The following is a 12117-nucleotide window of genomic DNA, read 5'->3' as shown; positions in this document are numbered from 1 at the left end:
CGCACCCTTATGGAGATGTGCTAAGGCCATTTTTAGTGAAGCCCAGAAAATTGCTGATTTTTTTTCCATTTTCTGAATTAATGGCCATGTGCTAATGTTTCCATTAGCATGCAGCCATTAACTAAAATTAGCGGGTGAGCACTTACCACCTATAGAATAGGTGTCGATAAGGGTTCACATGCTAATCATGCGCTAAGCGCATGGTAATAGACTCGCTAACTGATTAGTGCAGAAACTCCTGTTCGCTGCCTTCCCAGACATGCCACCCCTATGAGAAGAAATTTTTTAGCCCACAGTTTGCATGCACACATTGCAAAATTACCATGGGATGCCTCAGCATCTTCCGCGGTAAACACCACAGCCTAGTGAAAGGACCCCTTAGTAAATAGGCCCCACTGTCTGTAAAACCACCTTCTGTATTTTATTTTTAATAAAGCCAGCAGTCTATGAAGAGCAGAAACATTCAGTCCAGTTGGAATGATCAGGCATGTGATAAGCTATGTATTAGAGTAATGCATTGGTTGTCACAGATAAGGTTTCTGATTTACAAACTTTTTTTCTCAAAAGGATGATTCCCGCAGAATTTCCTTCATACAGAAGATTCAGAGCTTGATAAAAAAGCTTGCAGAATGTGCCCCTATTGACATTGCAGTGGATCAGAAAGCTAAAGAGTTTCTCCATGACTGTCTCCCTCCTATGCTAACCAAAGGTAATTCTCTGCCATCCTGACTTAAGCTTTGGAATGAGGGTGAAAGGCATAAACTAGGACTAATCTAAGGAAATATTTCTTTATGGAAAGGGTTATGGATGTATGGAACAGCATCTGAGTGGAGGCAGTAGAAGTGCCTATTCTCCCAAACTGCAAAGGTGTCAAGTACAAAACATACTATGCATCCAGTTTCTCCTTTCTGGGTAGTCAACTTTGGAATGCTCTCCCAAGACCCATCCGAGCCATTAATAACTATTTACCTTTCAGGAAAATGTTAAAGTCCCATTTTTTCAAGCAAGTTTACCCTAATGGACCAGCTTAATTCCACCAGATCACCTACGATACTCCTGCTAAGATGTCGACACTTACTCTGACCCCAATGTTATACTCAATCCCTCATCTTCTTCCCTCCATCCTTTACCATTTCCCTCCCATTCTCCTTCCTTTTCACCTATCATATCCTTGTCTATCTTCCCTATTCTAGTTCATTACGTTCTTTTCACATGTCCTTTGTAATGCTTTTCATAATGTAAATAGTTATGATCATCACAATTTATAATACTGTTCCTACATTTCCTTGTTTTTACTGTATTCTTTACCATGTAAGATGCTTTCTTTTACTATGTAAGCCACACTGGACCTGCTGTATGTGGGAAAGAGCGGGGTACAAATGTAATAAATAAATAAATGAGGCAGAGGATGGTATGGACAGGCAGATTGGATAAGCCATATGGTCTCTCTCTGCCATCATTTTTTTTGCATTTCTGCTTGGGATTCGCAATGCTGTGCGGAACTATAACTTGATATTTCTCTACTACAGATTGCCCAGGGCATATTGCTAGATGAGAGGAAGGATTACTGTAGACGAGGCAATTCCAGCAGTATAATGAACGTGGATGAGAGCATTTGTTGATAGGTTTTAGCATTGTGTTGTATGAATTTGAGTGGCTGGTGTCAGCAGATAGAATAGTGATTAGTACAGCAGCCTGAGAACCTGGGGAACCAGGTTTGATTCTCACCACAGCTCCTTGTGACTCTGGGCAGGTCACTTAATCCTCCATGGCCCCAGTTACAAGCCACCTAATCAACAGCTGTAATTGAAACTGTGAACCAACAATGTAACTGCTCCTAATTTTGTTTTGGATAATTGTGGGATATAAGAATGAATTAAAAAAAAAAGTAGCTTTATATAACGTATAAACCACTTTGACTGTAACCATAGAAGGGCAGTATATCAAATCCCATCCCCTTTGCCCTTTCAGTCATTGTATAGTGCTAAAACACATGCTGAAACTATTTTTTGTCCTTGTGACGAATGATGTTGAGGAAAATTGTCCAAATGATTTGTGGGTAACGAGCATTCTGCTTTGATCTGTCAGCTGTCTGAGAAGTGTCCCTCATTGAGTGGAGGTGTTTTCCAAGAGCTATGTTTTGGTCAGAAGAAGAAAAGCACTCTTAGACCTTTGCACATATTTTTACAGCAAAAATGTTGCCACTGAAAAAGCAGGTGCGAGTGATCTCTTGTACCTTGTATCTGTGACAGATTTCAGAGTGAAAATATGCCAATACGTTTCACTTTGAAAATTGGTGCAAATCCCAGCAGTAAGAAGTACATGAGGTTTTTGTCCCAGTGTGCACAGTTTGAAATTTGCCTCCTAAATGTTCGTGTTATTTCAGTAGAGATATTTACTTGATAAAGCATTAGATAGTTCCTATATAGTAGTAGTATATAATACAGTAAACACCGATTATTCGGACTATCTTCTGCAGGGAGTGGTCCGGATAATCATAAATCCAGATATTTGGACATACAAAATTTTTATAAAGAACACACAATCAGAGCATTATATGTTAAACATTAGTTTTATTTGCAACAGTAAGTTGGCAGAAAAAAGTACAAAATACGGTATAGTACTGTATTTCTATTTAAAAAGGGAAATATACAGTAATAAAGTACAGTATTTAAAAGTATTTCTTGTACATATATATTCTACTGTACACTAAAAAAGGAAGTAATTCTCTTAATTGCTTCAAGGCCAATTTTCATTTCTCTGCTGCAAGATCACAGTCTTTTCAAAGGAGCTGGATTGCACTGCTTGCTTCCTGCTTTTCCAGCCAAGCCATTGCTGTATTTAAATATTCAAAGGTTTCTGCTTGTGTCAGTCCACATGAACATTAACCTGATGATCAGTGGCGTAGCCAGACTTGACATTTTGGGTGGGCCCAGAGCTAATATGGGTGGGCACTGTGTATATAGGTAGGTAGCTAAGTGGCCTTTTACTAAAGCTTAGCACCCCCACCCTCATAATCTAGATCAGTTATTCTCAACTATAATGTTCATGAAGGCAAAACACTAAACGCTGTAGTCTGTGGCACAACAAAAAAAAGAGCCCAAATATAATTTATTTTGTAAAAAAAAAGGACACGAGGGCAATATAAAGTACTCTTAATAGAATTTACTTTTATTTCAACATCAATTAATTTACACCAGTTAATAATTTTACATTTTTCAGAACTGTTAACCTTCATGTACTCTTCAGCACATCAAAAACTGCATGAAACAAAGCCACAGATTTCTAACTAATGAAATAAGACAAATCACTGTCAAGGTCGAGATTTGTTTCTAATTACTGTGGAATCTGTAGCATACAGAACATAGCTAGAATGTTTCCTTTTACAGCTTTCCATAGGAACAATGTATTCAAATTCTGGTACCACCTCATTAATAGCAACAAAAAAATCCCTTCACTGCCAGGTGCTTTGTGAAGTAACACTAAACCTTGCAAAGAGGCTTCTCAGAGCCTATGTTGCAAGCCTTAACACCAATTCCAGTAACAAAGGCACAACCCTCATCAATTACAGAATAAAGGACCAAAAATTAGCAATTGTCCTGTAACCCGGCATCAGCCTTTCCCTTTCCTATCTACCCATCCACCCCCGTAGCCTGGTATCAGCTTTACCTTTCCCTACCGCCCCCCCCCCCCCCCCATCCCCGTAGCCTGGTATCAGCTTTACGCTTCCCTACCCCCCCCAAATCCATCCCCGTAGCCCAGCATCAGACCTTCCCTTCTCTATCTTACCCCCCATCTATCCCTGTAGCCGTTCAAATATTTGAAAGGTATTAATCCACAAATTAACCTTTCCTTAGCATCAACAGCAGATGAATCCAGGAACTGGTGGGTTATGTCCGCCTACAGGCAGGTGGAGATAGCACTGAAAAAAGGTAGTGACTCTGGGCGTCCAGCTCCTTCCCTCTTCAGTATATCTCTATCTCCAGCAGGTGGTGGACGGATTCCTTCCAACTCCTGGATTTGTTTCTTGGGGAGGCTCTTGAGTTTGGCCAGTTGAGCAGGGTGTGTGTGGCTGAGGGTGCCCACTTTGGAGGCATACTTGGGTTCCAGGTCCCTGCCTTACCCCATCTCTCCATAGCTCCCAGCTGCTCCACAGTGTTTAGTACTGTGGTCCTGTCTTTTGCCTCCTAGGTAGCTTCCTCACAGACAAAAAAACAAAACAAAACCCAAAACATTAGTTGAGGCTTATTTGGTAGCTCTGACAACTTGGACGCTGCAGTTTCTCCCCGGCTCCTCCAGACCGGGCTTCTGGCAATGAGAGCGCTCTTTTCAGCTCCTCTTGGGAGTGTTCCCGGCTGCAGTGATTTTGAGCGGGGTGCGTCTGTGTATTTTGCGCCACACCTTCCTTTCAGGCTCTAGCACTCTTCCATCATGGCGGCTGAGGCAGTGAAACGTTGCTCCCGCTGCGGCAAGCAGAAGAACGCAGCGAGAGTGTGTGGCGCGAGTTGCTTTGATGTGTGGCGGCTTCGGCAAGCCCGGAACTTTCCCGCGCTTCGCTCAGCAGTAGCGCCATGTTTGATGCATCGGGTGACGCGCGGCTCTCGGTCCCTTTAGAGGGTGAGGGCATTGGGAAGCCAGGGTTTTTGCAGGAGTCTCTTCTGCCAGCGAGGAATTCAAATTTGTGAGTTTCTGGGGCAGTCAGGGAGACTCTTCTCCTGAATTTGTATTGTTGATGCATCGGGCCTTTCTGATGAAGAGGGCTCTCCCAGATTCCGATAGTCTCTCAATATCGCCTGATGTTTCCTCTGCTTTACAGGCTCCTATTTCTGGGGAAGGGGGCATGAATTCGTCTTCTCTTGCAAATGCTCCAGATCCTAAGCACAGGAGAGTTTTTTTCCCTGTCTGAGGCTGCCTCCATGGTTCTGCATTCCCCCCCCCCCCCCCCAGTCCCTTGTTGCAGGTTCAGAGAAACCTTCTAGATTGGAGGATCTAGAGGAAGGGGGGATTATGCCACAGGAGCAAGATAACCCTAAAGCTGTGCATATTTTTCATCGCAACGAGTTCCCTTTGCTTATTTCTGATGCCTTACAGGCTCTTAATATTGAGGATTCTGAAGTTTCTGCTGCTGCTTCTGTTAATCCCAAGATGGCCAGTACTAGAAAGCCGCCTTGGGCTTTCCCGATCCATGAGTCCATTCCGGAGCTTATCTCAGCTCAGTGGTCGGACCCAGATGGGACTTTAAAAGTAGCTAGAGCTATGTCTCGACTTTATTTATTTATTTATTTTTGTTACATTTGTACCCCGCGCTTTCCCACTCATGGCAGGCTCAATGCGGCTTACATATTATATACGGGTACTTATTTTTCTCAGAGGACAAGCAGGCTGCTTGTTCTCACGACTGGGTGACGTCCGCGGCAGCCCCCACCAACCGGAAAGAAGCTTCGCGGGACGGTCGGCACGCAGGGCACGCCCACCGCGCATGCGCGGCCGTCTTCCCGCCCGTGCGCGACCACTCCCGCCAGTTCCTTTTTTTCCGCGCCTGGAGAGAGTCGTGCCTTGCCGCTCTCTCTACTTCAGCCGCCGGATTTTGCGATCGCGTTTACGCGGATCGTGCTTTTTTCTACTGTTTTTCGGTTTTCGTAACCGCCCGGTTTCCTTTTAAAAAAAAAAAAAAAAAAGAAACCCTGCGCGTGTGGGACACGCGCTCCCTTTTTTCCCTCGCTTCCAGCGGGGACGCCACGTTGCGGCCTAGTGGCCGCTCGGTCGTTTGTTTTTCGTGGTGTGATTTTAGCCACCATTGACGACTTTGACTTCGCCGACGCGATTTTTCCGTCGATGTCCTCGAAGGTCCCGAGTGGATTTAAAAAGTGTGGTCGCTGCGGCCGGCCGATCTCGCAGACCGACACCCACGCTTGGTGCCTCCAGTGCCTCGGGCCGGAGCACAATCTCAAGTCGTGTTCTTTGTGTCTCGGTCTCCGGAAACGGACTCAGGTTGCGAGGCAAGTTCTGCGGGACCGTCTTTTTGGAACTTGCGCCGGCCCCTCGACGTCGACCTCGAAGGCATCGGTATCGACGCCCGGCCCTTCGGTACCGGTATCGATGCCCGAGACATCGGCACCGATGGCAGCGACCCCAGGAGAACAGGTCCCGTCGGCCCGCCGGTCCTCCGGTGAGAGTGGGGGTGAGAGGCCGCGTGGGCAGTCGGCCCCGGTCACGCCCTCAGCTCGTGGCCCACGGGACCGAACCCTGTCTGACCCGGTACCTCGAGACCGAGGGGGATCGACCTCCTCCTCCTCCATGCCCTCCGGCGCCGGTGACGTGCATCGGAAGAAAGACAAGAAGCGTCGTCACCGGTCGCCTTCGGTGCATCCCGATGTCGGAGAGGAGGCGACGCCGAAGCGTCATCGTCGTGAGGAGAGGTCTCCGTCGGTTGTAGAGGTACCGACGCGTCGGGGTTCCGGCACCGAGGTGCCGTCTCCTGGCCCCCAGCAGCTTCCGGCACCGACACCCTTACCGGCCCCACCGCCTTTCCCGGCAGCGGGCCTGGACGAGTGCCTCAGAGCCATCCTTCCGGGGATCCTGGAAGGGCTGATGCGCCAGGCTGTGCCGACCCTCGGCGCCGATGACTGTGGCGCCGGCGAGCTCTAGCCCGGCGCCGGGGCTGTCGACACCGCCGCCGCTTGCGGTGCCGGTCTCGACCGCCACGCAGGTGGAGTCCCCGTCGACGTCGATGGAGGGAGCTCCGTCCCCGCCGGCGCGGGAGTCCACCGCTCGACGACACCGAGACCTCGGTGCCTCGACGTCGAGCCGGGCCCGGTACAGGACTCAGCTACATGAGCTAATGTCCGATACCGAGGATGAGGACTCATGGGGGGAAGAGGAGGACCCTAGATATTTCTCCTCAGAGGAGTCTACGGGCCTTCCCTCGGACCCCACGCCTTCACCAGAGAGGAAGCTCTCACCTCCTGAGAGTCTCTCCTTTGCCTCCTTTGTGCGGGATATGTCTATCAGCATTCCCTTCCCCGTGGTCTCTGTGGAAGAGCCGAGGGCCGAGATGCTCGAGGTCCTCGACTATCCATCACCACCTAGAGAGTCCTCCACGGTGCCGCTGCACAATGTCCTGAAGGAGACGCTGCTCCGGAACTGGGTGCGACCACTAACTAACCCCACCATTCCCAAGAAAGCAGAGTCCCAGTACAGGATCCACTCTGACCCAGAGCTCATGCGGCCCCAATTGCCCCATGACTCAGCTGTCGTGGATTCTGCTCTCAAGAGGGCACGGAGTTCGAGGGATACCGCCTCGGCGCCCCCTGGGCGGGAGTCTCGCACTCTGGACTCGTTTGGGAGGAAGGCCTACCAATCCTCCATGCTCGTGACCCGCATCCAGTCATACCTGCTCTATATGAGCATCCACATGCGGACCAATGTGCAACAGCTGGCGGACCTGGTCGAGAAGCTCCCGCCGGAGCAGTCCAGGCCTTATCAGGAGGTGGTCAGGCAGCTGAAGGCGTGCAGAAAGTTCCTGTCCAGGGGTATTTTTGACACCTGTGACGTGGCATCTCGTGCTGCGGCCCAAGGTATAGTGATGCGCAGGCTCTCATGGCTGCGTGCCTCTGACCTGGACAACCGCACCCAGCAGAGACTGGCTGACGTCCCATGCCGGGGGGATAACATTTTCGGTGAGAAGGTCGAGCAGATGGTGGACCAACTGCATCAGCGGGAAACCGCTCTCGACAAGCTCTCCCACCGGGCGCCTTCAGCATCCACCTCCACAGGTGGACGTTTTTCCCGGGCCCGGCAGGCTGCACCCTATTCTTTTGCGAAGCGTAGGTACAACCAGCCGGCCCGAAGGCCTCGTCAGGCACAGGGACAGCCCCAGCGCGCTCGTTCTCGTCAACAGCGTGCGCCTAAGCAGCCCCCTGCGCCTCCACAGCAAAAGCCGGGGACGGGCTTTTGACTGGATCTACGGGAACATAGCCGCCCTACAAGTGTCCGTACCGGACGATCTGCCGGTCGGAGGGAGGTTAAAATTTTTTCACCAAAGGTGGCCTCTCATAACCTCCGACCAGTGGGTTCTCCAAATAGTGCGGTGCGGATACGCCCTGAATTTGGCCTCCCTGCCTCCAAATTGTCCCCCGGGAGCTCAGTCTTTCAGCTCCCATCACAAGCAGGTACTTGCAGAGGAACTCTCCGCCCTTCTCAGCGCCAATGCGGTCGAGCCCGTACCACCCGGGCAGGAAGGGCAGGGATTCTATTCCAGGTACTTCCTTGTGGAAAAGAAAACAGGGAGGATGCGTCCCATCCTAGACCTGAGAGGCCTGAACAAATTCCTGGTCAAAGAAAAGTTCAGGATGCTTTCCTTGGGCACCCTTCTGCCAATGATTCAGAAAAACGATTGGCTATGTTCCCTGGATTTAAAGGACGCATATACTCACATACCGATACTGCCAGCTCACAGACAGTATCTCAGATTCCGCCTGGGCGCACGGCACTTTCAGTATTGTGTGCTGCCCTTTGGGCTCGCCTCTGCCCCACGAGTGTTTACCAAGTGCCTCGTGGTGGTAGCGGCCTACCTACGCAAGCTGGGAGTGCACGTGTTCCCATATCTCGACGATTGGCTGGTCAAGAACACCTCGGAGGCAGGAGCCCTCCGGTCCATGCAGTGCACTATTCAACTTCTGGAGCTGCTGGGGTTTGTGATAAATTACCCAAAGTCCCATCTCCAGCCAACTCAGTCTCTGGAATTCATAGGAGCGCTGCTGAATTCCCAGACGGCTCAGGCCTACCTTCCCGAAGCGAGGGCCACCAACCTCTGGGCCCTGGCTTCGCAGACCAGAGCGTCTCAGCAGATCACAGCTCGGCAGATGTTGAGACTTCTGGGTCATATGGCCTCCACAGTTCATGTGACTCCCATGGCTCGTCTTCACATGAGATCTGCTCAATGGACCCTAGCTTCCCAGTGGTTCCAAGCCACCGGGAATCTAGAAGATGTCATCCGCCTCTCCACCAGTTGCCGCACTTCACTGCTCTGGTGGACCATCCGGACCAATTTGACCCTGGGACGTCCATTCCAAATTCCGCAGCCCACGAAAGTGCTGACGACGGATGCATCTCGCCTGGGGTGGGGAGCCCATGTCGATGGGCTTCACACCCAGGGTCTGTGGTCCCTCCAGGAAAAGGATCTGCAGATCAACCTCCTGGAGCTCCGAGCGATCTGGAACGCACTGAAGGCTTTCAGAGATCGGCTGTCCTGCCAAATTATCCAAATTCGGACAGACAATCAGGTTGCAATGTATTACGTCAACAAGCAGGGGGGCACCGGATCTCGCCCCCTGTGTCAGGAGGCCGTCGGGATGTGGCGTTGGGCGTGTCGGTTCGGCATGCTCCTCCAAGCCACGTACCTGGCAGGCGTAAACAACAGTCTGGCCGACAGACTGAGCAGAGTCATGCAACCGCACGAGTGGTCGCTCCATGCCAGAGTGGTACGCAAGATCTTCCGAGCGTGGGGCACCCCCTCGGTGGACCTTTTCGCCTCTCAGACCAACCACAAGCTGCCTCTGTTCTGTTCCAGACTTCAGGCACACGGCAGGCTAGCGTCGGATGCCTTTCTCCTCCATTGGGGGACCGGCCTCCTGTATGCTTATCCTCCCATACCTTTGGTGGGGAAGACCTTACTGAAGCTCAAGCAAGACCGCGGCACCATGATTCTGATAGCGCCCTTTTGGCCCCGTCAGATCTGGTTCCCTCTTCTTCTGGAGTTGTCTTCAGAAGAACCGTGGAGATTGGAGTGTTTTCCGACTCTCATTTCGCAGAACGACGGAGCGTTGCTGCACCCCAACCTTCAGTCTCTGGCTCTCACGGCCTGGATGTTGAGGGCGTAGACTTCACTGCGTTGGGTCTGTCTGAGGGTGTCTCCCGGGTCTTACTTGCCTCTAGGAAGGATTCCACTAAAAAGAGTTACTTTTTCAAGTGGAGGAGGTTTGTCGTGTGGTGTGAGAGCAAGGCCCTAGAACCTCGTTCTTGCCCTGCACAGAACCTGCTTGAATACCTTCTGCACTTATCAGAGTCTGGCCTCAAGACCAACTCAGTAAGGAATCACCTTAGTGCGATTAGTGCTTACCATTTTCGTGTGGAAGGTAAAGCCATCTCTGGAGAGCCTTTAGTCGTTCGATTCATGAGAGGCTTGCTTTTGTCAAAGCCCCCTATCAAGCCTCCTACTGTGTCATGGGATCTCAACGTCGTCCTCACCCAGCTGATGAAACCTCCTTTTGAGCCACTGAATACCTGCCATCTGAAGTACTTGACCTGGAAGGTCATTTTCCTGGTGGCAGTTACTTCAGCTCGTAGGGTCAGTGAGCTTCAAGCCCTAGTAGCTCATGCTCCATATACCAAATTTCATCACAACAGAGTAGTGCTCCGCACCCACCCAAAGTTCCTGCCGAAGGTGGTGTCGGAGTTCCATCTTAACCAGTCAATTGTCTTGCCAACATTCTTCCCCAGGCCGCATACCCGCCCTGCTGAACGTCAGTTGCACACATTGGACTGCAAGAGAGCATTGGCCTTCTACTTGGAGCGGACACAGCCCAACAGACAGTCCGCCCAATTGTTTATTTCTTTCAACCCTAACAGGCTAGGGGTCGCTGTCGGGAAACGCACCATCTCTAATTGGCTAGCAGATTGCATTTCCTTCACTTACGCCCAGGCTGGGCTGACTCTTGAGGGTCATGTCACGGCTCATAGTGTTAGAGCCATGGCAGCGTCAGTGGCCCACTTGAAGTCAGCCACTATTGAAGAGATTTGCAAGGCTGCGACGTGGTCATCTGTCCACACATTCACATCTCATTACTGCCTCCAGCAGGATACCCGACGCGACGGTCGGTTCGGGCAGTCGGTGCTGCAGAATCTGTTTGGGGTGTAAATCCAACTCCACCCTCCAGGACCCGAATTTATTCTGGTCAGGCTGCACTCTCAGTTAGTTGTTCTTCGTAGGTCAATTTCTGTTGTTCCCTCGCCGTTGCGAGGTTCAATTGACCTGGGTTCTTGTTTTGAGTGAGCCTGAGAGCTAGGGATACCCCAGTCGTGAGAACAAGCAGCCTGCTTGTCCTCGGAGAAAGGGTATGATACATACCTGTAGCAGTTGTTCTCCGAGGACAGCAGGCTGATTGTTCTCACCTACCCTCCCTCCTCCCCTTTGGAGTTGTGTGTTTCAGCTTTTGCTAGTCATTCAACTGGCGGGAGCGGTCGCGCACGGGCGGGAAGACGGCCGTGCATGCGCGGTGGGCGTGCCCTGCGTGCCGACCGTCCCGCGAAGCTTCTTTCCGGTTGGTGGGGGCTGCCGCGGACGTCACCCAGTCGTGAGAACAATCAGCCTGCTGTCCTCGGAGAACAACTGCTACAGGTATGTATCATACCCTGTACCTGGGGCAATGGAGGGTTAAGTGACTTGCCCAGAGTCACAAGGAGCTGCCTGTGCCTGAAGTAGGAATTGAACTCAGTTCCCCAGGACCAGAGTCCACCACCCTAACCACTAGGCCACTCCTCCACTTCTTTGAAACGTTCCTTCAAAGTTTCAGCCATGGTGCTGCAAGCTGCTGTTGGCAGTTCTTATGCGGCTTATCCTGTGAAGTCTCACCTGGCCCTTTTTGGGCTGCCTAAGGTGGATTCGTTGGTTACCGCGGTTATTAAGAAGACAACCCTCCCTGTGGAGGGAGGAGTCGCTTTGAAAGATATGTAGGACCGCCGCTTGGAGACTTTCTTTGAAACGTTCCTTCAAAGTTTCAGCCGTGGTGCTGTAAGCTGCTATTGGCAGTTCTTATGTGGCTTGGTTTCAGCAGGTGGTCGAGCAGTCCTCACAGGGTCCTGGCTCTCTTTCGGATGTTGCTCCTCGGATGGAGTCTGCTTTGGCCTTTTTGGCTGTTGCCCTTTATGATTTGGTAAGGGCATCTGCCAAACAAATGTTCTTAACAGTGACGGCTAGGCATCTGGCTTCGACATTGGTTGGCTGATATGGCCTCTAAGCAGCGTTTGTCAAAGTTGCCCTTTCGAGGGAAACTCGTATTCGGTGATGACTTGGAGAAGATTGTTAAAGATCTAGGGGATTCCAAGAACCAAGCTCTT

The 12117-nt window shown here is 50.8% G+C and overlaps 1 protein-coding gene across 2 annotated transcripts in view; it reads left to right on the top strand.

Moving 5' to 3' along the window:
• The window catches only part of LOC115465796 (ribosomal oxygenase 1-like), a 229852-nt gene that overhangs the window by 163413 nt on the left and 54322 nt on the right, over positions 1-12117 (top strand). For both annotated transcript variants that reach the window (XM_030196524.1, XM_030196523.1), the window contains one exon: positions 568-709. In XM_030196524.1, the coding sequence (XP_030052384.1) occupies positions 568-709 (142 nt within the window). The remainder of the gene's footprint in view (positions 1-567; positions 710-12117) is intronic.

The sequence above is a fragment of the Microcaecilia unicolor genome, chromosome 3, assembly GCF_901765095.1.
Source record: "Microcaecilia unicolor chromosome 3, aMicUni1.1, whole genome shotgun sequence".
NCBI lineage: Eukaryota > Metazoa > Chordata > Amphibia > Gymnophiona > Siphonopidae > Microcaecilia > Microcaecilia unicolor.
Note: the sequence above shows the minus strand (reverse complement) of the source record. Positions and strands in the feature narration are given on the sequence as shown.